The sequence below is a fragment of the Python bivittatus genome, unplaced genomic scaffold, assembly GCF_059951505.1.
Source record: "Python bivittatus isolate LINGU-HERP-01145 unplaced genomic scaffold, Pbiv_v1 ctg000610_np1212, whole genome shotgun sequence".
NCBI classification, from domain to species: domain Eukaryota; kingdom Metazoa; phylum Chordata; class Lepidosauria; order Squamata; family Pythonidae; genus Python; species Python bivittatus.
In genome coordinates, this window is record NW_028277088.1 from 183,395 (window position 1) to 209,797 (window position 26,403).

The 26,403-nt window shown below is 52.3% G+C and overlaps 1 protein-coding gene and 1 long non-coding RNA gene across 2 annotated transcripts in view; both read left to right on the top strand.

Moving 5' to 3' along the window:
• The first annotated feature begins 167 nt into the window (after nt 1-167).
• Nucleotides 168-6,560, top strand: LOC112541210 (uncharacterized). Its single transcript, XR_015797734.1, has 2 exons — nt 168-401; nt 5,892-6,560. It is a non-coding gene; the product is annotated as an uncharacterized LOC112541210 (long non-coding RNA).
• A 14,693-nt stretch (nt 6,561-21,253) lies between these two features.
• The window catches only part of SSPO (SCO-spondin), an 83,846-nt gene continuing 78,696 nt past the window's right edge, over nt 21,254-26,403 (top strand). Inside the window, exons 1-7 of the mRNA XM_088150507.1 lie at nt 21,254-21,351; nt 21,923-22,096; nt 22,870-22,960; nt 23,444-23,606; nt 24,049-24,822; nt 24,994-25,152; nt 25,773-25,855. Coding sequence (XP_088006633.1) covers nt 21,254-21,351; nt 21,923-22,096; nt 22,870-22,960; nt 23,444-23,606; nt 24,049-24,822; nt 24,994-25,152; nt 25,773-25,855 — 1,542 coding nt within the window. The remainder of the gene's footprint in view (nt 21,352-21,922; nt 22,097-22,869; nt 22,961-23,443; nt 23,607-24,048; nt 24,823-24,993; nt 25,153-25,772; nt 25,856-26,403) is intronic.

Here is a 26,403-nt window from a genome sequence, read left to right on the forward strand (position 1 = left end):
GGGCGGAGGGAAGTGGCCTCCTTGCGCGAGACAAGCGGGGAAGGAACTCGTTTGGGGCCATCTTTATCAGGGTGATGCGATCAGCTGAAACCGGCGCTTAGGAGGACGGAAGTACGCATGCGCAATGAGCTGATGACTACTGGCTGGCCCGCCCCGCGCACGTAAGCACCTAGTTGCGCTCAACGCGCGACGTAGGAGGCGGGGAGACTCCTAGAGCGGCCGGAAGGAGCGTCCCCGGAGCCTCCCGCCTGCCCGGCCTCTGCGAGCGCGTCCAGTGAGCCCCTCCTTTCGGTTAACCCGGGGCTTGTTTCGCGCAGCTGGCGCCCAGCGTGGGGCGCCCCAGGGGAGGAGGGCGCGCCCTGCCGATTCCCCCGGCCCCGGCCCCGTGGGGACCCAGCGCGGTAAGCAGCGGTCAGCCGCGGAGTGGAAAGAAAACGGAAACCGGGGGAGGAGCGAGCTCGGCCGGACCTCAGCCGGCGGCTTCGTGCACGGGCCCGGGCGAGAACGGCGCGAGGGCGGAAGGTGCTGCCTGGGCGGTTGGGGCGCGGGGCTGGTGCAGGCGACGGGCTTGCCCGGGGGGGGCGTGAGGCCCGCGCGGCGCCCCCCGGGGCCGTGGCAGAGCGACGCGAGTGGAGGCGAGGCGGCTGGCCGGAGACGGACGAAGCGCGCGGGCGGTGGACCATCCGGGAGAAAGGGGAAGTCTGGGGAAGCGCCAGGAGTCCCCCCCGAAAGTCCTCCTGGCGAACTCCCGTCCGGAGGGGCTACGAGAGACCCGGACGAGAGAAAACGAACCCTTCTGTTGTTCCACGTGGGGCAGAAAACCCTTAGATCAGTCGGGAATTTGTGGCCGCGGTTTGGATCCAACGATCGTGTCAGACGTTGAGGGTTATGTGAGTACGTGCTTAGGAGAAGCCCTAAGGAATGTAAAGAGCTGGGTTATGCCCTAATGCGGACCCGGAGAAAGAGGAAATAAAGCCCCCTCCCGTTGAACCCTGGGACTTCCTTGGAGGAAACAGTAGAAAATAAGAAATATTTGCCCCCTCCTCACAATCCAGCTTATAGGACTCCCATTCCACAAGATAATAGACCAAATTATGCAAAGTTGAAAAGAGAACTTGACCAGTGTAAAAAGGATTTTAAAAGCTTACCTTTTACCGAAGATGAGTTAGAAGCGGAACGAGCCCGTAGACACCGCCAACGGGAGGAGAGGTTAAAATCACAGCAGATCTTCCCTTTAAGGGAAGTTTTTTTTTTTAATCTGCACTCAGTCGTTACCGACCCTGCAGTGACTGCTTGGACGAGTCCTTTGCAGTTTTCAAGGCAAGGTGTTTTGGAAGTGGTTTGCCAGAGCCTCCTTCCTAGAGCAGAGCCCGGCTGGCGCGTGCAGGAGGCAGGGTTTCCGTTGCTCTGCGCCCTTTTTCGGGCGAGGGCGGTTGTGCTACCCAGCAACTGCTCCCGACTCCTTTTGCAAGGCGCCGCCAGCATTTTTCCTCCCACCGGAGTGAGAGTCCCCATTTATCTACTCACGTGAGTTTTCGACCTGTTGGGTTAACAGGAACTGGGGAGGAAACAGCAGCTCACCCTGCTAACGCGAAGGCTGGACTCGAACCGCTGAAGCATCAGCCATTTCTGGCCAGCAACTTTCAGCGTCATTAAGCCGCTGCGCCACCGCGTCCCTTTAAGGGAAGTACCCTCTGGGTTAAACGCATTGGGCCAACCGGTAATTAGTTATGTTCAGGGCCCGTTGAAAAGCTCTGAGGTACGGGCAGTTAAACAGGACCTAAAGAGCCTGGTAGAGGACCCGTTGCGGGGAGGAGTAGCGGAGCAGTTTGATAATTTATTAGGACCTAATGTGTACACCTGGGAGGAAATGATGGCAATGCTGACCACCCTCTTTACAGGAGAGGAGAGGCAGTTAATTAGAGCCTCCGCCATCAGAGTGTGGGAAAGAGAACATCCACCCACAGGAAACAATAATATTATGTATAGGGCAGCAGAAATTTCCATTGGCAAGACCTAATTGGGATAATAACAATGCAGCCCATAGAACTAATATGGAAGTTTTGAGAAGCATGATAGTCAAAGGAATGAAAAAAGCTGTTCCAAAATCCCAGAATATGGCTAAAGCATTTGATTTAAGACAGGAAAAAGATGAGCCCCCCTCAGCCTTTTTGCAAAGGTTAAAAGATGCAATGAGGAAATATTCTGGTATGGACCCTGAGGAGGCTACTGCACAGGCACTTTTAAAAGTAAATTTTGTAACGAAGGCCTGGCCAGATATACAAAAGAAACTCCAAAAATTAGATGACTGGGCTGAAAAACCTTTAAATGATTTGTTGAAAGAGGCCCAGAAAGTGTATGTAAGAAGGGAAGATGAGAAAATAAAACAAAAGGGAAAAATCATGGTAACAACGGTGCAGGAAATAGTAAAAAAAACAAGAACCAGCGGAGAAAAGGAGAGAATCTCAGCCTCAAGGTAATAGTCATTTTCGGAGGCGCCCAACTCTGGCTGGGAGACCTAATTTCTCTAAACAACCCTTCAGAAAAAGGGAACGAGGCCCGCAAAAGTGCTTCTGCTGTGGCCAAATAGGTAATTTTAAGACAGATTGCCCCTAGTGGAAAGGGAGAGGCAGATCTATAACTTAGTGGAAACTGAGGACTAGGGGGGTCAGGGGCACTTGATATTGGGGTCTCACTAAGAGCCCTTGATAAATTTGTTAGTGGGATCCAGGGAAGAAGAGGTTACCTTTTTAATAGACACAGGGGCATCACGAACGTCTCTAGCCTGCATGCCCTTGGGCCTACAACTAAGTGGGCAAACCATGAAAGTTTCTGGAGTCAAAGGAGAAACCTTCTTAGTGAATAAATTAAGGGAGACTGAAATTGGAATTGAAAAACGAAATAAAGTGAAACTAGAAATGCCGTACATACCAGAGGCAGGTGTAAATTTATTAGGCAGGGATGCCTTGACTTTGTTAAACTTACACATTAAATTTGAAAATGACAGTAATAATGAGAAGATGTGCGTGCTAAGGGAAGAAGATGAACAGCAAATTAATCCAATTGTATGGGTCAAGGATGGGAACAGAGGGGGATTACAAATACCACCTCTGCGTGTCCAATTGAAGCAACTGAATGAAATAATTAGGCGGAAACAATATAACCTCTCCTTGGAGGGGAGGAAAGGACTACAACCAGTGATAGACGGTCTCCTAAAAGATGGCCTTATAGAACCTTCAATGTCCCCATATAACACTCCTGTCCTACCTGTTAGGAAACCAGATGGGACCTATCGAATGGTTCAGGCTCTGAGGCTGCTGAACTCAATAGTGCTAACAAGGCCCCCAGGGGCCCCCAATCCATATAAGCTATTGGGAAGGATCCCACCAGAACACACACGGTTCAGTGTGGTAGATTTAAAAGATGCATTCTGGACTTGCCCCTTGCATGAGGATTCCCGCCCCATGTTTGCTTTTGAATGGGAGAATCCCCATACAGGGAGAAAGCAACAGTATCAATGGACTGTTTTGCCCCAAAGGTTTACAGAGTCCCCAAACTTATTCGGGCAAATACTAGAACAGGTGTTGGGAGAATTGACTTTGCCTAAACAAATAACCTTAATTCAATATGTGGATGATCTACTAGTGTCAGGCAAGAAGCAAAATGAGGTGAGACAGGCTACTAACCAGTTGCTAGATTTTTTAGGAGAAAAAGGATTAAGAGTATCTAAAAGTAAATTGCAATATGTGGAGAAAGAAGTTAAATATTTAGGACACTTAATTAGTGAAGGGAGAAGGAAAATATCTCCTAGCAGGATTGAAGGAATCCTGACTCAACCCTTACCTAAGACAAAGAAGGAGTTGAGGAAATTTTTGGGTTTAGTTGGATATTGTCGATTATGGATTGACAATTATGCCGCTCTGACTAGAAACTTGTGTGCTAAACTGTTGGAGGAGGAACCTTGGTGTTTAAAGTGGCAGGGAAGTGACTTGGGGAACTTTGAGACTTTGAAGAAGGCCCTCAGCTAAGCTCCAGTGTTGAGCCTACCTAACCTGGAGAAACCATTTCACTTACATGCAAGCCCTGAGAATGGCATTGCTCAGGGAGTATTGTCTCAGAAGTGGGCAGGGCAAAGAAAACCCGTAGCCTTTCTCTCCAAAATAATGGACCCTGTAATCAGAGGTTGGCCAGTCGGTGTACAAGCCGTGGCAGCCACTGCAATATTGGTGCAGGAGAGCAGGAAACGAACCTGTGTGGGAGCATTGGTAGTTAGCACCCCACACCAAGTGAGGGCTATTTTGCACCAAAAAGCAGGACGATGGCTCACAGACTCTCGGGTTCTTAAGTATGAGGCTATTTTAATGGAGAAGCCTGATTTGACTTTAACAACAGATCCAAATTTAAACCCTGCCCAGTTTGTAGCCAATGAACGGGGAGAACAGGAAGATCTTGAACACTACTGTATGGATGTAATAGATTTACAAACCAAAATACGCCCTGATTTACTGGAAGCACCATTAGAAGAAGGGGAACATCTCTTTATAGATGGGTCTTCTAGAGTAATAAAGGGGAAAAGGCAGAATGGATATGCTGTAATTGATGGTAGAGAGAAAGTGGTACTGGAAGTGGGAAGTTTGCCAAAGCATTGGTCAGCCCAGACTTGTGAATTGTATGCACTAAAACAGGCTCTCTGTCTTCTAGATGGGAAAATAGGGACCGTGTATACAGACTCCAAATATGCATTTGGAGTTGAACAAACATTTGGGAAAATCTGGTTAGAAAGAGGGTTAATGACTAGTAAAGGAAAGGGATTGGTGCATGAGGACTTGATAAAGGAAGTAATGCAAGCCCTTATGCTACCAACAGAAATAGCGGTGGTGCATGTTGATGGGCATCAGAAAGGAGGTAGTTTTGGAGCCGTGGGAAATAATTTAGCAGATATGGAGGCAAAGGAGGCGGGAGCTGAAGAAGAGGATGAAGAAATAAAGTACCTTACCCCTACACTCCCAGGAGTTAAAGGGCACATACCAGTGTTTGAGGAAAGAGAAAAAGAAGAATTAAAAAGAATAGGAGCAAATGAAGATGAGTCAGGGAAGTGGATTTTACCAGATGGGAGACAAATATTGAACAAAACTTTGGCCAGGGAAATACCAAACACTTTGCACGACAGCACTCATTGGGGAATTCAAGCTTTAGTAGACCTTTTTGTAAAGAAGTATGGGTGCATGGGAATTTATACAGTAGCAAAACAAGTAACTGAGAAATGTATGATATGTAAGAAAATTAACAGACAAGCTTCAAGACAAAAAGCGCAAGGAGGAAGACCTCCAGCTTTGAGGCCCTTCCAATGTATTCAAGTCGATTATTCCGAGCTGCCACCTAGTGGTCGCATGAGGTATCTATTGGTAATAGTGGATCATTTGACTGGTTGGGGGGAGGCTTTTCCCACAAGGGCAGCTACTGCAAGGATGGTAATAAAAATTATTTTAGAGCAAATAATACCTAGGTATGGGATGATCTCTAAGGTAGATAGTGATTCCAGAAGTCACTTCACTGCAGAGGTGTTGCAGGGAGTGATGCAAGCTCTAAATATCCAGTGGGACCGTCATACGCCTTGGCATCCATCATCGAATTGAACGGGCCAATAGCATGTTAAAAGAGGCTCTAAGTAAGCTGATGTTGGAGTTACAACTACCATGGACAAAATGTTTACCCCTAGCTCTGTTGAGACTTAGAACAAAGCCCCGAAGAGATATAGGATTGTCTCCATAGGAAATGATGTTTGGTGTTCCGTATATGTGGACTGAATGGGGAGAAAATGCATTAGAATTAAAAGATAGAATCATAAGAAAGTATGTGCTTGATCTGACCAGATCTATTTCTATCCTCAGGAAAAAGGGTCTGTTGGCACAAACCCCACCGCTCGAGTTTGCAGTTCACCGGTTCCAGCCAGGAAATTGGGTCCTAATAAAAAGTTGGAAAGAAGAGAAACTCCAACCCCAGTGGGAAGGACCACATCAGGTTCTCCTAACCATCGAAACTGCAGTCCGAACAAAAGAAAAAGGGTGGACCCTTATACCAGAGTGAAAGGACCGGTGGAGAACCAAAGGAGCGGATTAGTGACGCTGCCAACGAGCCCCTCAAACTCAAGTTGTGGAGACAATAAAGCTTAATGATACACCCAGGGGATATAGTGGGTGGGGTTATATCTGGATTACTGTTTATTGTGTGGCTTGTGGCCCTATACTTTTAGAGGAAGAGTGTGATATTGTGATAATTGAAGATTTGGAACCGAATTACAATGGGATTATCACTAAAATGGGGTTTACAGGTCTTATTGCTCTGTCAGATAGAATGGGTAATTCAAGCAGAAAGAAATAGGCAAGAGATACAATTAGGACTTTGGAAACAAAACACTTCGATTAGGAGAGTGGAGGAGTATTTGCAACAAATTGAGACCAGCAATATAACCAATTGCTTGGTATGTCAACGTATGCCTGCTAAAGCTAATGATGGACTCCCTATGGAGGCAATACCACTAAATAAAACTGAATGGTTAAGATCCCGGGTGAGGGGAGCACTTGTATCAGTTGAGATTAATAATACAATGGTATTGACAGGATCTAGAATACAGGATAAGGCACCATATTGTTGGAAGCATGTTAACAACACTAGCAATAATACTGTTGATTTGGGCACTTATTCAAACTGTGATGAAACTATTGACATAGATGGAATGTATAACATGACTGATCCTAGCTTTACGTATCAAAACATATCAGAGTATGAGTGTAATGAAAAGATATCAGGTAACAGGGGTATGGGGGGTTCAGCATGTAACACTATTAGATCGTTAATCCAGTCAGCGGTAGCTCCTGCGGATCATGCCAAAAGGCACACCTCCTTGCTAGGAGGGTGGTGGTTGTTATGTGGTCGGAGGGCATATAAAGCAATACCCCCATATTGGGAAGGAACATGTACCTTGGGAAGAGTGGCCCCAGCCCTCAGGATCAAAGAACATGACCCAACATCGTATTAGAAACAAAAGAGAAGTAGAAGCAAAGAGCCCTCTAAAAACAAGCAGTCGTGATGGGGAGAGGCTACTTAGGTTAATTATACCTTCGCTAGGAGTAGCACTGAACTTTAGGGATCTGGTTAAATTAAGTAATTGGACGGAATGGATGTTTAATAAAACTAGAAGGGTTGCAGAAATTAAATCAAGAGCAAGGAGAAATTAGGTGGGTGGTCTTACAAAATAGGGAAGCTTTAGACATGTTACTGGCAGCTCAAGGAGGAGTCTGTGTTGTTGTACGTTCACATTGCTGTGTATATATTCATAATAACCAAATGGATATCAATAAGACAATGGAAGTTATGGAACACGCTATAGTAGAAAAACATGAGGATGAATCAAAGAGATGGAATGGTAAGTGGAACCCCTTTGGATTTTTGGATGAATGGTTTCCTGATGTAGGGAGTTGGGTTAAGAATGTGCTCGTAGTAGGAATGATGATAGTTTTGTAGGTATTTTATGCTGCGTTTGTATACAACGCCTACCATGCATCATAGAATTGATAAGAGAAACCTGTAAAAGGATGGGACGATCCATGAATAAAGAAGAAGCTAGAATGATGTTACGGAGGTTTAGGGAAAAACAGTATGGAGGTGATAACCATAAGGGAGAAAATAGAAAAAGGGTGGATTGTGAGAGATGAGGAAGTAGCGTTATGGTTATCAAGTAGCTGCAGATGGAGGGGAAGTCGCCTCCTTGCGCGAGACAAGGTAGATAATTAGCTGAAATCCGGAGCTTAAAGACAGAAGTACGCATGAGTAATGAACTGATGAATATTAACTAACGCCCTGACCTAATTACCACGAGTGGGAGGGGCCGGGGAGAATCAGCGCGGCCGGAAGGAGAGAGCACCTGGAGTGCCTCGGCCGGCCGGTGGGGAAACGGGGAGGACTTGCGATCGGGAGAAGGATGTGCATAATTATGCTGAGGTTTGCAGTTGGGGGCGGCTTCCCTCTTGCACGCCGTGAGGCCCGCCAGCCTCTGCAAACGCTTTTAATAAACTACTTACTTTTGGTTAACCCAGAGAGATTTGTGTGGCTTGTTTCGCGCACGGCGGACTGTGGGCTGGCCGCGGGCGGGGAAGAGCAAGGGCCGTGGGGGGCTGGGGAGGGGGGCGCGAGAAACCAGCTTGGGAGACCCCCGCCCCCCCATCGTTTGCTGCAGAGAAACACCGGGGCGTCCGGGGCTCCGCTGCACGGCAGCCGAGGGCGCAGCTGCGGCTTTTGCCGCTTGAGCTGGGCTACCTCGCGGGGCTGACGGGCCGGGGGTGTGGCGCACCCCCCCGCCCCGCTCATTGCGCTCAGCCCCTTCCCAGCCGGCGCTGCACGTGCTCGTAAACCCCAGGATCACTCCTGCAGCGGTGCAATTGAACCTCCGCCTCTTTTTTATCTGTGGCACATGCAAGTGTGCCCTGTCGCAGCTGCCACCTTGACGCCTTTTACCACAGGCCGTGGGCAGCTCTGCGCCTGAGGTGACCCGGTGCCAACCGCTGCACCAGCCCGGGCAAGCCTCGCCCCAAAAAAAGGCCCTGGCACGTTCAAGTCCGCCCTTTACCCGCAGGCCACCTGTCCTGCCCGCGCGGGCCGAGGGAGGCAGCTGGAGGCAGAAAGCCCGGTCAGAGACGGCCCCTGCAAGGCTGGCTTTCCGTTCCCTTGGAAAGGAAGGTCGACGCCCCTGGGCGCCGGGCAGCAATTCAGCAAAACCTTTTTTACGGCAATCTGATCTCTCTCTCCCTAAAACTGTATGGCACCTTTTATTTCCCAAGTCTCAATAAAGCCAAATAAAAAGACTTGAGACGAGGCTTCTTTAAGATAACAGATGTATTTTGATCAAGACACAGCTGGGTGACCCCAATCAACACATTCAGAAGAGAGGTTGATGAAATCACACCTTACAACACAAACATCAGAGACTTTATAGACATGTAAATCTGTAATCAGATAGTACATCCCCTCACACCCATACAAGGGATTTTTGGGACGGTCTGAGCAAGTGAAAGGTGGTTCTTAGAAAGGTAAACTTAAATGTAACTTATTCTTCTGGTTACCAAGAGAATGGCATACAAGATTTTTCTTATCTCTCTCTCTGGAATGCAGGGCCCCACGACTGTTGCAAAAGCTTGGTAAAACAAACAACTTGTATTCATCTAATTGTTTCTTCGAAGACAATCTGGCATTCAGCAAAGAGATAAGGGGGGAAGAAACCAGTGCTCTTTACAAAGCAAAAGCAAGTTAACCCTTTAGAAATAAAATAGAGTGCACTGTTACAGGTATGGTTAAACATTGTGTGAAGCATATATAAAATTGTGTATATATAAAATATAAAATTGTATATCAAAATAATGCCCTTCATTTCCTCCCTTTGCTTTTGAACATAAGATGCTTCTTATGTAGTCAGTTTCACAACTTGGGTTGTGACCAAGCCAGCACATCTAGGTGTTTGTGTGGCTGGTAAAGTCTATGGTTTCAAATCTTCTGTTCCTGAATTAGGCCTCTACCGGTGGACCTAATTAGTCCTTGAAAAGATCTGCTGGTGAAGCTAGAGAGCGCTGCAATTTTAGTTTAAGTCCATCAACTGAGGAAACTTGCCAGGTATCTGGGGGTTCCTTCACCTGCTTGATCCTGGATCCATGCACCCAAGCTTTGATGCCTTCAACTTTTACAGCAGTGGGCGTGCTCAGGAGTACTTGCTTCGGCTCGGACCACTTTGGATCAGTGCAAGATGGGAACAGCTCCTTCACTCTGACCCACTGGCCTGGCTGGGCGATGGGTGGTACATCAGGAGCAACTGGCAAGGCGTCTCGAACCTGTAGTGAAATAAAAGATAGGACGTGCGCCAGCTTCTGCAAATATTGAGAAATGTTCTTTTCACCTGTCCATGCAGTTAGCACTTCATGAGATACAAACGGTCTCCCATAAAGCATTTCAAAAGGTGACAACATCAGTGGCCCTCTGGGCATGGCCCTAATACGTGTTAAAGCAAGGGGCAGCATCTTTGGCCAGGGGAGCTGGGTTTCTTGACAGAGCTTTGCAAGCTGAGTCTTTAAAGAGCGGTTCATACGTTCCACTTTGGCTGAAGCCTGGGGCCGATAACTGGAATGTAGATGCCAAGGAATGTCCAAGAATTTGCTAACTTGTTGAGTGACATCAGAAGTAAAGTGTCTCCCATTATCTGACTCTAACCCTTTAGGGACCGAGAATCTTGGGATGATGTGTTCCACCAGGGCCTTGACCACTTCTCCTGCACGTTGAGATGAGGCAGGAAAGGCTTCAGGCCATCCAGAGAACAAATCTACAAAGACCAAAAGATGATTTTTGGGTCCCTTTTGGGAAGCTCAGTAAAATCCACTTGCCAGGCTTCTCCTGGGTATTGAGCAGTACGAAGGTGGCCTGAAGGAGTAGATTTACCACTCCTTGGATTATTTCTGTGGCAGATAGCACATTGAGCCACAGCTGTTTGGCAGAGGTGCCTCAGCTTCTTGTTACTGTATCTTTGAGAAAGCCACTTGAAAAGAGGTTTGGGGCCACAATGGGCCATAGCATGACTTCTTTTGACAACCATCCATAGGATTTGAAGAGGTAACTGAACACGATTGTTAACAATCCACCACCCATCCTTCCACTTTCCTTGTGGATCAAGATGATCTCTTTGATCATAGAGAGGGGGTAGTGGGTGATCAGGCTCTATAGGAATGAGGGGTAAAAACTGGTGAGTTTCTGCAGGCATGACATCACCCTTACGAGCAGCTTGTTTGGCCCAATAATCAGCAGCACGATTGCCTCGGGAGATTTCACCTCGATCAGTCTGGTGACCTCTGCAATGAACTATAGCTAATTGAGTAGGCAAACGCACAGCCATAGCTAGTTCTTCAAGCAGTGGTTTCATCTTCAGAGCTTTTCCATCTGCCCCCACATAGCCCCGGGCTTTCCAGAGAGCTGCATGTGTGTGTGCAGCTAAAAAGGCGTATCTGCTGTCTGTGAAAATATTGGCTGTCTGCCCTTTGGCAAGATAACAGGCTTCTATAAGGGCTAACAGCTCAGCTGCCTGTGCTGACCAGTGAGAGGGCAGCTTACGTAACAAAATAGGTCCATCAGTGGTGACCACAGCCAAACCTGTCTGGCGGACCCCATTTTCAATAAAGGAAGAACCATCAGTCCAAAACTGACATTCTGCCAAGTTAAAAGGTTCAACTTGGAGGTCAGGGCGAATTCCAACAATAATCTCTAAAACCTGATGGCAGTCATGGGGGCCTTCCAATGAGCTAACCTCCTCTGATGGTCGAGGCAGGAGGGTGGCTGGATTGAGCTGCTCACAGCGAAACAGTTTAACTGAATCATTTTCCAAAATTAAGCTGGCATATTTAGTCAATCGGGCTGAAGTGGCCCATGCAGGAAGTTTTTGTTCCAGTAATGTCTGTACAGAGTGGGGTGTATATACATCAACTGTTGCTCCTAAAGAAATCTTTTCTGTCTCTTGAATTAAAAGCGCTGTAGCTGCAATTGAGCGAAGGCAAGCAGGCCAACCTTTTACCACAGCATCCAGAGTTTTGGATAGATAAGCAACAGGAACCTTTTCCGGGCCTAATTTCTGGGTAAGGACTCCTAGTGCACATCCTTGCTTCTCAGTGACAAATAAATCAAAGCCTTTAGACTGATCAGGAAGAGCAAGGGCTGTAGCTCTAGCAAGAGAGTCCTTTAATTCCTGCCAAGCAGATTGATGTTCTCCAGTCCATTCCCAAGCCATATTTTTCTGTGTGAGTTGGTACAGAGGCTTGGCAAGGAGGGAATACCCAGGGATCCAAAGTCTTGCATATCCAGTTATGCCTAGAAATGTTTGGAGTTGTTTGATGTTTGTTGGCACACTTAGGGCTTCTATAGCACTCAGGCGACTCTGATGAAGCAGCCGAAGGCCCTTCTTGAGTACAAATGATGCGTTGAACAAGATCCACATATTGCTGTGGAGACTCACGATAAGGAGGCAATCCTTCTCTCCAGTTAAATAAATCACTGGTAGTGAAAGGAGTGTGAATAAAAGCCAATTGGTTGCCCATTGGTACTTGTCTAAGAGGGGCAAGGAGATTAGGGTCCTGCCCCCGTAGTGGAGCAACAAAAATATCAGGAGAGTCCGTGTTGTAAACAAGTCCTGTCCTGATATGTGAAGGGCTACTCACAGCCACTGGTGACTGTGAAGCTGCCACTAAAAAATCTTGAGAAGCTGGCTGAAAAGCAGCTGCAGAGGTTAAAGGCAGTGGGGGGGCAGTCCCAGCTGCGGGGGTTGCTGCAGCAGCAGAGCCCGTGGGGGCTGGCAATGGAGATGCCTGAGGAGCTGATGCAGGAAGCGGAGGAGGGGCCGTTGGAGTACAATAAGGGGGGGGAAATTCCTCCTCCTCCTCCTCCGTTTTGTGCTTTAGCTTTGTTTCTGTGCCCTGCTCAGCTCTCGGCTGCAGGGAAAAAAGTTTTACAGGGTTGGTTTTCAGCCCACATAGAACTTGAAGGTCTGGGCGAAGGAAGAGGTTAAAGAAAAATTTAGCATATATCTCTTCCTCAATTCTGCCACTTGAAGCCAAAAAGCTGGCAAAAATATTTATGAACTCTCCATCAACAGTACCTTCTGGTGGCCAAAATCCTACATTTGGGCCAATATAATAATGTGGCCAAACGAGTTCACAAAAAGGTTTTAGTTTATTCTTTTTAAAACTCAATTTCATTGCAACTCTGGGTTTTAAAATGTCCCAGTGCTTAAGAACACACTGCAGCGGCGTAGGGCTTTTTGCCGGCATAAAGCTTTCTGCCGCGGCTTCCTTCCTTGCTGTTTCACTCAGGCGGCTGTTGCTGTTCCCCATAGTGCCACCTAGTGGATTTTCTTCTTTTTCTTTTCTTTTCTTTTTCCTTTTTCCTCTTTTTTTTTTTCCTTTTTAAGCCTTCTATTGCTGTGAGTTATGGTGCGTGCTGCCTAGAGGATTTCTCGGGTCTTTCCGTCGACTCGGGATTCTTTGAGAGGCACAGGAAAATTTCTCGGGCTGCCTACTCCCTGTTCGTCTTTCCCTCGACGCAGGGCCTCAGCTCGGGATTTCTAGGAATTTCTCGGGCTGATTTTTCCTTCATTCAGCTCGGGGTCTGGCCAGAGTACCCTCCCTAATGTGAAATCCTTTTCCATCTAATAGTGCACCCTCCTACCTTGGAATCCTCCTCTAGGACAATATATTCCAACACACACACAAATCAACCACGCGGATCGTCGTGGCCTCTATCGCCTCACATGGGTAATCAGAGGAAACGCACTAAGATCCTCACACACTCACTTCATGGGCAGATCTCTAACAGAAGTTTCCCATGTCTCATTCACGCACTCACAAGGCACCACTCCCCACCTAATAAAAGCATACTCACCCTTCCCAATCCGTCTTTATACAACGGAAGGGAGAAGCCTCAATTTTGGAGCATTCAGGCCCAGCAGGAGCGGAGTCTGCCGACGGCGATCAGCACAAGGTCACTGGAAAACTTCCCAGGCGCGCGCTTGACATTGATGGATGGTCTCCGTCGATTTTCCCCGTCCGCTGTTGTGAAGGCAATGAGGGGGGCTTAAAGCAGCCTCCCCAAGGAATCCCTGCCTTCGGGACTCCTGGCTGGCTCGCCAAAAATGTATGGCACCTTTTATTTCCCAAGTCTCAATAAAGCCAAATAAAAAGACTTGAGACGAGGCTTCTTTAAGATAACAGATGTATTTTGATCAAGACACAGCTGGGTGACCCCAATCAACACATTCAGAAGAGAGGTTGATGAAATCACACCTTACAACACAAACATCAGAGACTTTATAGACATGTAAATCTGTAATCAGATAGTACATCCCCTCACACCCATACAAGGGATTTTTGGGACGGTCTGAGCAAGTGAAAGGTGGTTCTTAGAAAGGTAAACTTAAATGTAACTTATTCTTCTGGTTACCAAGAGAATGGCATACAAGATTTTTCTTATCTCTCTCTCTGGAATGCAGGGCCCCACGACTGTTGCAAAAGCTTGGTAAAACAAACAACTTGTATTCATCTAATTGTTTCTTCGAAGACAATCTGGCATTCAGCAAAGAGATAAGGGGGGGGGGAAGAAACCAGTGCTCTTTACAAAGCAAAAGCAAGTTAACCCTTTAGAAATAAAATAGAGTGCACTGTTACAGGTATGGTTAAACATTGTGTGAAGCATATATAAAATTGTGTATATATAAAATATAAAATTGTATATCAAAATAATGCCCTTCAAAACTTTTTGTTTTCCAATTCATACGCCACCTTTTCCCAGAACGGCTTACAGTATTTTAAAATCACAGATTAAAAAACGGAACAGCCGGTATTATGATCGATACTTACCTAACAGTTACATTATCAGTCTCCGGTAAATATTAATGAAATGCATGATACAGTCAAGCCAATTCCTAAAGGCAGAAGCAGTCTCCGTGGACTGCTGCCCCGGTGAGCCAGGGGTCAGCGTGGCTCTTGATCTGTTCTGATGTTCGCAGCACCCACGGGGGGCTGCGGGGGTTTTGCTCCCCGGTCCAGGAAGAAGAGAACACCCCACAGCAACGACTCGGGGCCCTCAGCGCTCTTGGACCAATGACTCTGCATTCGCGTTCAAGCTTTTTCTTACACAAACTGAAAACTAAACCCGACTGCGCAAGACACGCTTGTCTATTGATCCATGTTTTTCAGAATGCTACCGAGGCGCTTCTCTGAATAAAGAAACAGGAACTAGGAAACAGGAATCAATGGTAGCCATGGAGTGAGATCCTGCTACTGCTCTGAAATAAGCAAATGCCGCAGTGGGAACGGGACGGAAGTCAGGACTCAGACAAGCTCCAGCTGCGCTCTGTAAAATGTGGACACTGCAGGGAAGAGACCGGTTGAGTGGTGAGAGGCGGACAGGATAAGCAATGCTGTAGTTACGGAATTCTTAATAAGTAGTTCTGTAGCGGAGACCCTTCATGCTGACGATTTAGTGGAGTTTCCATCGGCCACTTGGATTCTTTCGTATAACGCTGTGTTGCCCCACCACTTTCTCCCCCAGAGCCATAATGACTCAACACTACAACTGTAACAAGGACGCAGAAGGTACACTTAGCACAGATCCCCTGCAATGTTAAGCGGTAGCTTCTTGTCTTAATTACTTCCTGTTTAGGAGGCTCACGTGGTTTCAGTCATAGAGTTGCAGAGGCCATGGAGTCCAGCCCTGCTCACAGTGAAGCATTCCTGACCGGTGGCTCTCTCGCTGGGGGGGCGCGGACCACCGCTTCTCAGGGTCCTTGGCTCCGCTGTTAGGGGGTTTTATCTAACATCGGAATCTGCCTTCCTGTAAATCTTACAGCTGTTATCCCGTGACCCAAAACCTGGAATGAGAGGGAACAGGTTTTAACCGCCTTTCACGTGACATCTTCTCAGATATTTGAAAATTGTCACCCTATTCCTGGTCAGCCATCTTTTCACAGGGCTAAACGTGCACTGCTCCCTCATTCTCTTGGTCACCTAGTCATTCTCGGTCTTTCTCTGAGCCTCTCTTGGTTTGGTACCCCGAAGTGGATACGGGACTCAAGGTGGGGCCAGCCCAAAGGAGAAGGAGAAGGATAACTCCCCATGATCTGGAAAGCTTTTGGTGATGCAGCCTAAAACGGCATCTCCCTTTTTTGCAGTTACGACACTTTTCTGGCCTATGTTGGGTTTGTAATCAAACTGCAGTCAATAGCTGCAAAAAATTCTTGGAACAGAATATCAGGCCAAGTCTCTGCTACACCTGTCTGCTTCAACTTTGCTTCCTTAGGGGAAAACTTTGCATTTGTCTCTGCTACATTGCATTTGTTCGCATTCAGCCCGCTTCTCAAGCCTATCAATGATGTTTTGAATGTTATTTCTCTCTTTTAGGGTGTTTGGTCTCTCACACACAATTTTATCATTTGCCCATTTGATAAACGTTCCCACCACCTCTTCATCCAAGTAGTTAATAAAAATATCGAAGAGTAGAGCATCAGGTCTGATACTTACAGCTCTTTTGTTGATACCTCTCTCTGAGTTGATGAGGAAACTGATGAGCGCCTTTTGCGGGCGATTTCTAAGCCAGCCTTTTGTCCATTCAATTGTTGGGCCATCCAGCTTATATTCTACCAGCTCACTAATCAGCACATCTTGGGGTGCTTTGTCAGATGCCCTGCTCCAGTAAAGGCATGTCATGTCTACGGCGTTCCCCATACCTGTTAAGGGAATTACCTGCTCAGAAAATAGGATAAGGGTAGTCTGGCGAGATTTATTCTTGATGTGTCCCTCAGTTATCTGAACTAAGCAGGAGAGGAAGAGCATTGACGCCTTTGGAGAAGACTCCTGAGAAGACTGTGGACAGCCAAGAAAACAAACCGAGGGATCATCGAACAAATCGACCCAGAGTTCTCCCTCGAGGCACAAATGACCCGGCTCACATTATCCTGCACATTATGTGAAGACCCCGGTCTCTGGAGAAGGCCCTAATGCTGGGAGAGGTGGAAGGAAAGAGAAGAAGAGGACGACCAGCAGCCAGGGGGATGGACTCAGTTATAGCGACTGTGGGTGCTTCATTGGGAGACTTGAAGGACCAGTTAGGGAAAATTCGTCAGGGAGAAAATCTATCTATGTGGTCGCTAGGAGTCGCAAACAACTTGATGGCACCCAATCAATCAGCGTCTAGTAAAGTGTTGTCCAAACTTGGCCACTTTAAGATGAGTGGACTTCAACTCGCAGAATTCCCCAGCCAGCCATGGGGAATTCTGGGAGTTGAAGTCCACTCATCTTAAAGTGGCCAAGTTTGGACAACACTGGTCTAGTATATACAAGGCTTCTTTAGAGCGCTGAGTCCATTTATTCAGTAGTTTCAGAATTGTACTGGAACCGGGTTACCTGAGTTCAGGTTCTACTGTTGCCAGGGGTTTTTGTGCAGGGAAAAACCAACAAAAAGCTTCAGCAAAGCGTGATGGAAATTAAACACAACACTTGGTTTGGGATCTAGATTTTTCAGATGATGCTCTAAAGACCAAGCTGCTGTCAAAGCCGCCCCGGTTGAGGACCGGGTGGTGCTGAAGAGGGCCCCTGGGAGAAACGGGGGTGGGGGGGACCCGTGGCTGCAAACCTGGGGGGGGAGCTGGCCTTGTGCTCCTTGGGGGCCGGGAGGTCCAAGGCGAGGCTTTTGGGCTTTCTCGGGAAACTGCGTCAGAGCAGGCCAGGCGACGAATGGCCGGCCGAGTTGGACAGGACAGCAGCTGCCTGCTGGGGGCTTGGCATTCTTTGCTGGGATAAGCCAAGTCCAGGAAGGAGGGCTAAGCCCAGGTCCGTCTGCGGCCCAGGAGGGGGGAGCCGCCCCCGGGGACCAAGGGGATGCCGCTCAGCAGATTAGGACCCCGCGGGGTAAATCCTAGTTACGGGCAGGCAGGCCTCCTCGACCTGCCGTGGGGTCAGGGAAGCAGCGGCTTTCATCCTTTGTCCTTCCCTCCCTGCTCTGAGTGGGGGAAAAGAGGGCCTTGCCAGGCGGGAGGGTCCAGGGACACCCCTCCACTCCTCCTCCTCCTCTTCCTTGGAAAAAGCGCAGCCTCCCTGCCCTGGGTCCTCGGCCCTCGGCCCATTTCGGTTCAGAGAGTGACAGAAAAAGGCAAAATCCTGGGCTTATGCAGACGGTCCCAGATACACGGTCAGCATTTCCAGATGTGCCAGGAAAGAGACTTATAAACTGCCCCCTCCCCAGGACCATTCACCCTGCTCAGGGACTGGTTCGCGCTTTCCACTCAGCCCTGGGGAGCTGGACCTGTCATGGTGGGCAAACCCAGCCTTGGTTTCTGGCTTGGAATGAAGTGGGGACAGCATTGAGGGTTACTGTCAGCCCTTTGAGGTAGCCCAGGTCAAGAAACAGGAATGGCCTTTATCACTGTAGGGTAGAAGAACAGACTCTTGAAATTCTGTCTGAGTTTTTCTCTGCCCCATCTTACGCTAAGCCAAACCAAGGGGGGGTTAGTCTGAGTTCCACTTTCTCAGGAGCGCTGTATATAATTTTTTCTGAAAGCCCCCCCTTCACAGCTTGTTCATTCCTTTCTTATCCCCAAAGTCAGTTCTAAATTGGCTGGTGTGGGTCTTCCGGGCTGTGTGGCCGTGGTCTTGGAGTTTTGTTTCCTAACGTTTCTCCAGCACCTGTGACCGGCATCTTCAGAGGGCAGGAGCACAGGCAGGAGTTCTGTCTGGGCACAGAGAGAACTGCTCCTGCCTGTGCTCCTGCCCTCTGAAGATGCCGGTCACAAATGCTGGCGAAACGTTAGGAAACAAAACTTCCAGAACACAGCCACACAGCCCGGAAGACCCACGCCAGCCATCGTATGCCGGCCGTGAAAGCCTTCGACAATACATCAGTTCTAAATTCCTTGATGTTTATCCCATAAGCCATCTTAGTGCAAGCCATGGCTTGGCATCATGTCTGAATCTAGCCAGTTTAAGGCAGCTTCTCTTTCTAGGGGAGTCTCGTTTCTGCACTGTGTGCTGCAGTTAGGTAATTAATTAACAGAGTAATTGCAAACAGTGCGAGATCGGCAGCTCCTGCCTCGCACCTTGTGCCAGGTAAGCCGATCCGTGGCTTCCTTTAAAAGCACCAGGCGAACGGGCTTTCGAGGCATCCCGAAGCCCCTGGAGGCTGCGCATCCCCAAGACTCACCGGGTTTCACGCGGCATTTCTTTAGCCCCCAGAGGTACCCGTAGCCACCTGTGAGAAGCTGAGACGATGCCACACAATCCTGCAAAGTGCATAATTCTTGTCATTGGTACGATGAAGTTACGGCCAAAGTGACCTCCTTGCCTCACACTCAGGAAATAAAGAGCAAGCGATGAGAAGAGGAGCAAAGGTAGGGAAGCCTGGACAGGAACGGCTTCGTAGGGGGTGGAACTCAGCTAGCGGGCTGGGGTGGCGCGCTGCGTTGGGATCTTTAGGAAAGGGACCGATGACGTGTGTGATGCGAGGAGCGTTTTTCTCCCATCCTCGTAAGGGTGAGAAACTCAGGACGGGCAGAAGGAAGGGCTCCTTCATGTAGCCAGGGTTACAAGTCGGATCAGGCTGGATCAGATCGGATGGGGTCTTTCCAGCTCAACTCTGGGGGCTTCATTTTCCCAGCAGCAGCACAGTCGAGCCTGCAGCCCTAGGACTTGCAGGGAGTTTCCCGCTGGGTGCAAGCAGAGTCTGTCCCTGTTGAACTTTCTGGGGCCAGCCAAGGTGGGCCAGTGGAGAACAGATGCTGTTGCCAAGAGTGCCAGGGTGGCCCCCAGCGTGGACGGCTTTACCCACAGAATAGGCGAGTAGGGGGCTCCCAGGGGGTCACAGCCATGAAGGGCAGCGGCTGGGGGCTACCGAACCAGCTCCCTCTGGATCTGCTCTGCTGAGAGGCTGATGAGTAGCCCTTTTCCTGTTCGCAAAACCAGGGTTGGCAAGAGAGCCCATTGCGCAAAGGTCCGAGGGCCCGGCTGGGTGCAGAGGGTGGGGAGGGAGCAGGACTTGAGGCGGGGTGCAAAACGCCACTGCCCTGCCACGGGGGGGGGGCAGTAACATTCAGGGCAGCCAGAAGCCCCAAAGAGCAAAGTACAGATACAATCAGAAGGTTTAGCATAAAATAAAACATTTTAAAACTTATTGATTGGCAAAGTCCTTGTTCTTATAGCCTGACGGCTACAGGTGGCGCTGGGGCTAGCTCCCGGCTGTCTGGGGCTGGGGGCCAGGAGGAGGAGGAGGAGGGGGCGGAATAAATCCCTCAGGCTCCTTTTGTGGGGAGGAAGCCCTCCAATTGGAGATCCTCCAGGTGCTTCCAAAACTGGCTAATCCCGCAGGATATAAATTCTCCCATCCTGAGGAGTTGGTGGCTGCTGCTGCTGCCGCCGCCACTCCTCCTGGGCTTCTGATCTCCTGGCCGCGGGCAGAGTGTCCCCCACCAGCTGGAGCATCAGGTAGGCAGGAGCCCAGGGGGTAGGGGGCTCCCCAAAGGCGAGGCTGGGTTGCAGCAGAAGGGAGCTCTGCTTTGGCTGCCTTTCCAGACGCACAGCCGGGCCGGGGAAACCGTTGGGGAGGGCAGCTGCCCCCCCGCCCCTTGCTGGACTCCAGTATGTGGGAAGCGGCTCTTCGGTGGGGCAAGCAGGATTTTTCCACTGAGCGTGGGGGACGGACTGCTCTGCTCAGGGGATCCGACAGCGCTGGGAAGATCTTCCTCTCCGCCACCTGGAAGGAGCTGGCTTGCCCTTCAGGTCACAGCGCAAGCTTTGAGGTGGCCGGTGGACTTCTGGGTCGGCCGCCTGGTTGGTGCCCATGTGCAGCCTCAAGTGGGGGGCTGGTTTCTCCATCTCCCTCTTGAGGAGACCTTTCTCAAGAGGGGCTGGCAGGAGCCCAGCCCTCCCATTAAGTGCCAAGGCCTTCTGTCCATGCTCAGAAAGCAATCCGAGCCTGCTGCCTAATGCAGGGGGTCGATGCCCCCGCTCACTGGGGCCATTTGCGCCCACACCGAAGCGGGCCCCGAGGGTCCCCTTCCCTGGCCCTTTGCCCCTAAGAGAGGCACCCCTGTAGGCATCCTGCCGCTTGGCGAAGGAACTCATCCTGCACCCCAACGGGCTTGTCCCAGAGGGAGGGCGGCCGCTGCGTCCCTGCCGTAGCCCTTGACCTCCAGATACCCTGGAGATCGTCGGGGATGGCGAGGAGATTCCCTTGTACAAGAACCTCTCTGAGAGCCTGGGCAAAAGGACCGGGAGCCGGGCGGATGGATGGATGTCTGTCCGTCTGTCCAGCTCTCCTTTTTATCTATAACTTTGCACCTCTAATTTTCACTGAAGCAATACCATTCTGTTCCAAAACACCCCCGATTGAAAACGCATGAATTCCACCACATTCCCCAGCGCCCCTGCCGCCCGCGTCCTCAAGCCAAACTCATTCCAAGGCCGTTCCCCCCTGGCAGAGGAAAGGGGCCTGGGACGAACGCGTTTCCATTTCCTCCTGGCGCTGGCGGGGCTTTGCTCTCCTTATCCCTCGGCCACCCCAGACCAGCGGCTCAAGGAGGACCAGCGGCTCGGCTCGGCCGCTCCTTCTAACACTTGCCTTTCCCAGGGACCGGCTGGCCACCCGCCCTGAAACCCACCCTCGGGATCCCTTCCTGCCCTCGGAGGAGATGTGGCAAGCGGCTCTTCCGGGCGCGCCTCGTCCCAGGCAACTGCTGGGCATCCTAGCGTGGCTCTCCCTCTGGCAGACGCTGGCACTGGATGACGGGTGAGGATGGATGGGCGGCTCCAGCCGGGCTCTCTAGGAAGAGCTGTGAAGGCCACCCGAGACTCCTCCGTTGCCCTGCTGTAGACTGGCCATGCGGGCGAGGGGGAAACGGGCAGCGGGTGTCCCATCGCATCTCTTGGGCAGGGTAGGGGGAAAGAGCCTCAGCTACGGATCGGTCAGTAATTATGCAGAGGGTTGGCGGGCAAGCACCAGGGTGCCAACCCACCGGTGTGCTCTCCGAACATGTGATGAATGCACAGGCCTGGAGGGGCAGCAGCAGTAAAGGTGAAGCGTCCTGGGGGGGCTCTGCTCCTCCTGGACTGGTACCCGCGTCTTCTTCCAGCACTTTTTTGCTCTGACTCGTAGCCCGCAGCTCAGTCTCCCTTCCAAACGTTCACCAAGCTCGGCTTCCTTTTCACAAGGTCGCTAGGGGCTCAAGGGTCCAGGAGCAGGAGGCTTCTGCTTAGTGGATGAGGGGCAACACGCAAGGAGAGGAGGGGGGTTCCTTGGGCAGCGCCCTGCCCGGCCTCCCCCAGTGCGTCACCTGGGGCTGCCTTCCTCCCTCCGGCAGGCGGTGGTGCGAGAGGGTGGTCCAGGTGCTAGACGAGGAGGTGGTGACCCTGCGCCGGGAGGAGGCGGTGCCCTGCCTGGATGTCTACCAGTACACCATGGCCGGCTGGCGCCTCGACCAGGACAGGACGCGCCGAGCCTCTGGCCCAGGGGGAGCCCTGTGCTACATCTACAAGTGAGTTGCTGGTTGCGAGGTGGCGGAGGGAGGCCAGTAGGAAAAATCCTGGGCTGTCTTTACCGGATGCACGAGGCTGGAGGGGCCCACAGGTGATCTCGGGCCCCTCCAGCAGCCCCCACCCACCTGGTCGCACAAAGGTTCGCGATCGAATTGCCTCCCAGGGTCGGCCGGGCCTGTCCTGCCCACAAGGCAGCCCTGGGTCTGCTGCTGAGGAGCCCAGGCGGGGCGGGCTGGTGAAGTGGCTTCGGACTGGCTTGAGGCTGCAGGGGGGGCGAATTCCTGGAAGAGCAGCTCCTCTGCCCCCCCTTTGCAAACAAGAGAACCAGACCCTAATTTTGAGGGGTTTGCTCACGAGAAGAGAAGCCCCTCTTCTTCCACTCTTCTGGGGACTAGGGCCAGGCAGGAGGTGTGAGCCAGCGGGGCTAGTGGTTAAAGCCCAGATCTGGACTAGGGAAACACGGGTTCGAGCCCATCCCCTGGTGTGTTTGGTTTAGGCATTATACCTGACCTACCTCACAGGGCTGTTGTGGGGATAAACAGGAGCTGCACGTGCTCCTTAGTTCACCTTGTGCTCCTGGAGGGGAGCCGGAAGGGTCTGCAGAGGCCGTGGTCCAACCCTGGTTCAAAGCTGGGTCTGCCAAAGCAGGTGACACTGGAGGGTGCGCGAAGAGCTACGCTCTGTAACACCTGCACGGCCACGTGATTTTGGAACTCGGTGGACGTTCGCCCGCCCAGCCTCCTCCGCATTTGTCCCTCTGTCCTCCCCGCAGGCCTGAAGACGCCCGGCCCTTGGCCTGGAACCGGACGGTGCGCACGTGCTGTGAGGGCTGGAGCGGGCCGCATTGCTCGGAGGGTGAGGGGGCCTCCCTTGAGCCGGGCTGGGTGGTCCTTCTCCTCCTCTTCCCCGGATGCTCCTCAAGGAGGGGCATCCTTGCTCTTTGGTCTCCCAGTGCCCACCACAGAGCCCCGATTTCCAGACCGGCAGCAGCGGCAGAGAGCAAGGCTGGCATAGAGGCCTTGCAATTTAGCAGTAGTGCCTGCTCCTGTTGCTCTGCCCCCCGCCCTCTTCAGCCGCCCTCCTCAGGGTAGTTCCACATGGGGTGGCGGGTTTGCCCCGCTGAGGGCAGGCTGCGTGCCTGCTTTGAGAGGTCGTGGATGCGGGTATTTGCCTGTCCCCCTGGCATTTCTGGGAAGACTCCCCTCTGGGGCGGCCCAGCTCGGTCCCCACCCGCCTTTGCGAGGTCAGCCAGAGCCTCCGACGGCTGCTGGGTGACAAAGAGGGCCCCGTCCCCCCCTCATCCTGGATCCGGTTTGCTTCCCCCTTGGCTGCTTGCAGGAGTGGAGTCGATGGGTCCCTGCTTCGCCACCTGGCAGTGCCAGGACATCCCCGGGCTGCAGAACCGCTCGCTGTTCAGCCTGACCGAGTGCTGTGGCCTCCCATGGGGGCGCAGCTGGCAAAACGCCTCCTCTGGGCTCTGTTTTAGCTGCTCCCGGCAGCCCCTGAAAGGTGAGTCGTGCTGGGCCCTTTGCAGGTTCACACTGGGGGGAAGGACCCAAGAGCGAAGCGAGTCTAGCGAAAGCCCGTGCCATCTATGCCAGGAGCCGGGGCAAGAGCAGCGAGAGAGTTCTCCGGCGGGAGAGCCGGTGGGGCAGGCTGCCTCCTGAAATGACACGTTCGCTGGGGCCCTGCAAGCAGAGACCCACCTCTCTTAAAAACGCGAGCAGGGCTGGCCCAGGTGACGCCAAGGCCCATCCGCCTCCAGCCTTCTGCCATCCACAGCTCAACGGCACCAGCAGCAGGACAACGAACTCCCCTGGGCCAGCCGCGGGATCGCCCCTCGGCAGCTGCTTCAGATCGGGCCTCCTTCCAGCGCCCCCTCGCCTCCCTGGCCCTCCACAGCTGCAGGGTGATCCCAGGAAAGGCGTTTGCTTTGGGGTGTTCTGGGCAGGTGCAACGGCACCCTCCTGCACATGTGCGCAGCACAGGGCAGCGCCTGGGATTGCAAGGCAACGAGGCTTTGCACTCCGCGGAGTCTGGAAGCGCAGCCCAGATGCAGCCCTGCTAACAGCCGCCTCCTCCCCAGACGGCCCGCCTTTGCCCTCCCTGCTCCGGCCACCCGCCCCCTCGGCGCTCCTGGCCCGGCAGAGGCCCCACCAGCCCCCTTTCGCCACCTGCCTCACCTGGGCCGGCTTCCGCTACCGCACCTTCGACGGCAAACATTTCCGCTTCGGTGGGAACTGCACCTACGCACTGGCTGCCGCTTCCGAGGGAACCTGGGCCGTCTACGTCTCCTCGGGCAGCGGGGGCTGCGTGCCTGGCCGGTGCCAACGGGTAAGGGGCCTTGGCCTGCTGAGCGGGAGGGGCTGTGGCCGGGGCTCCAGAGGAGCTGCCCCCAAAGTCTGCATTCTGCCCCAAGGCTGCAGGGAGAAGCCCTGCATCCGCTCCTGGACCCGTCCCACTTCTGGAATGCAGAACGCCATGCTTCAGGGCATGTACGGAGTGCCCCTTCAGGGCATGTGCAGATGCCTGGAGGGAAGCTTGGAGGCTGCCAGTCTGGGTGGGCTGAGCAGGGGCAGGGGCGGGCCAAGACCCACCCTCACGACCCTTCTTGCCCGGCAGGCCCTCCGCATGCTCTTTGGACTCGACCTGGTGGTGGCCCAGGGCCGCAACGTCTCGGTGAATGGCGCTGTGGTGCCGGAGAGGGAGCCGCTCTTGCAGAAGGGTGAGGGCAGGGGGCTCAGGGAGGGGAGGGTACCTTAGTGGGATTCGGGGAGCGGGGGTCCCCTGCGGGCTCCTCGCATGCCCTTCTCCCGGAGCCTGGGAGGGCCAGGCCAGCTGTGGGGTGGGGGTCCACAGCTTTTCCCTTCCTTGCCCCTCGGCTCCCCTCCTGTAGGGATCAGCATTTGGTGGCTGGGGGACTTTCTCTTCGTGGAGAGCGGCCTGGGGGTCCGGGTCAAGTTTGATGGGTGCAGCACAGTCTACATCACCGTTGGGACTGCACTGCAGGGCTCCACCCGGGGGCTGTGCGGAGTCTACAACGACGACCCTGCAGGTAATTCAGCCGGCAGCCGGAGGTCCAAATCCCAGGCCCCCGAGGACGCGACTGTGAGGGGCCACCTCACCTCTGTCCTGCCCCTCCAACCCAGTAGGGCTCCTCGCTCAAATGGACCCCCCTTTCCTTTTTTGTTGAGGAAATGGAAGGAGGGCCCTGGGGCTGCTTGGGGGAGACATCCAACGGAAGGTCTTCTGCGGGGTCCCGACAGGAGATGTGAACGCTTCCACCAGCCCCCGTGCAGGGCAGTCTTTGACAAGGGGAGGAATCGGGGGGCCCTGGAAGGCCCTGAGGGATCCCCAAGCGAACCCCTCCCTATTTGTCGGGGGATGCCATTCCCCTGCTTCCCAGCCACAGCCCCTGCAATGATAGGGCGGTGAGCATGTCCGGGGTGCTTCCCAGGGGCCCAGGCTGCTCAAGGGGGCTCAAGGAGCCCCCCTGCCCCCCTGCAGGCATTAGCCCTCGGCCTTCCCAGCATCATGCTCCAGTTCCATCTTCCTGAGCGAGAAAGCCCCATGCGCAGCTGGGGGGAGTTGGAGGGGGCTCAACGTCTCTTCTCTCTGTGGTTTCTGGATGTGGTCCTGGATCGTCCCCACAGCCTCTCCCTTCTGTGCCCACAGATGACTTCCAACGTGTGGGAGGGGACGTGGTCACGCTGGCAGCCAGCTTTGGCAATTCCTGGCGCATTCCAGAGGCCGGGTTGGTAGGTACCAGTCAAGGCTGGGGGCGGGGGGGGGAGACACGGCCTCCAAAGGGCTCAGCGCAGCTCCCGAGGGCCTCGCAGCTGCCCGCGTCCACTCCATGCCCTTAAAGAAGGGACGGGTCCTGCGTCCTGGTCCAGCTGGAGGTTCCTGGCGGGGGAGATCGGGGAGATCTCTCCGTGTGCAGGTGAAGCGAAGGCGGAATCATCGGCCCCGGGCTGCTGTGGATCCATGCAGCTCCTGGCTGCTTCCAGGACGGCCCTGGCTTGCCAGAGCTCCAGCCGGTCTCTGCGCCTGCGAGCATCATTTGTTCAGGAGGAGAGGGCACCTCTGGACTGGGCCTCGCCGGCCGCATTTGCCTTTCTTAGTAAGGCATTTATTTTTCTAAATTCTGCCAACAGGCGTCCCCTGAACACTGAGGTAATGACATAGAATTTAAACGGTCACCGAAAGTGTAGCTAAACTTTCTTCTAAAGCACATGGACACAGACACAGACGCCCCTTCTCACAATCCTCAGTTCTTCAGGGACGGATCAGGCGTTCCCACAGG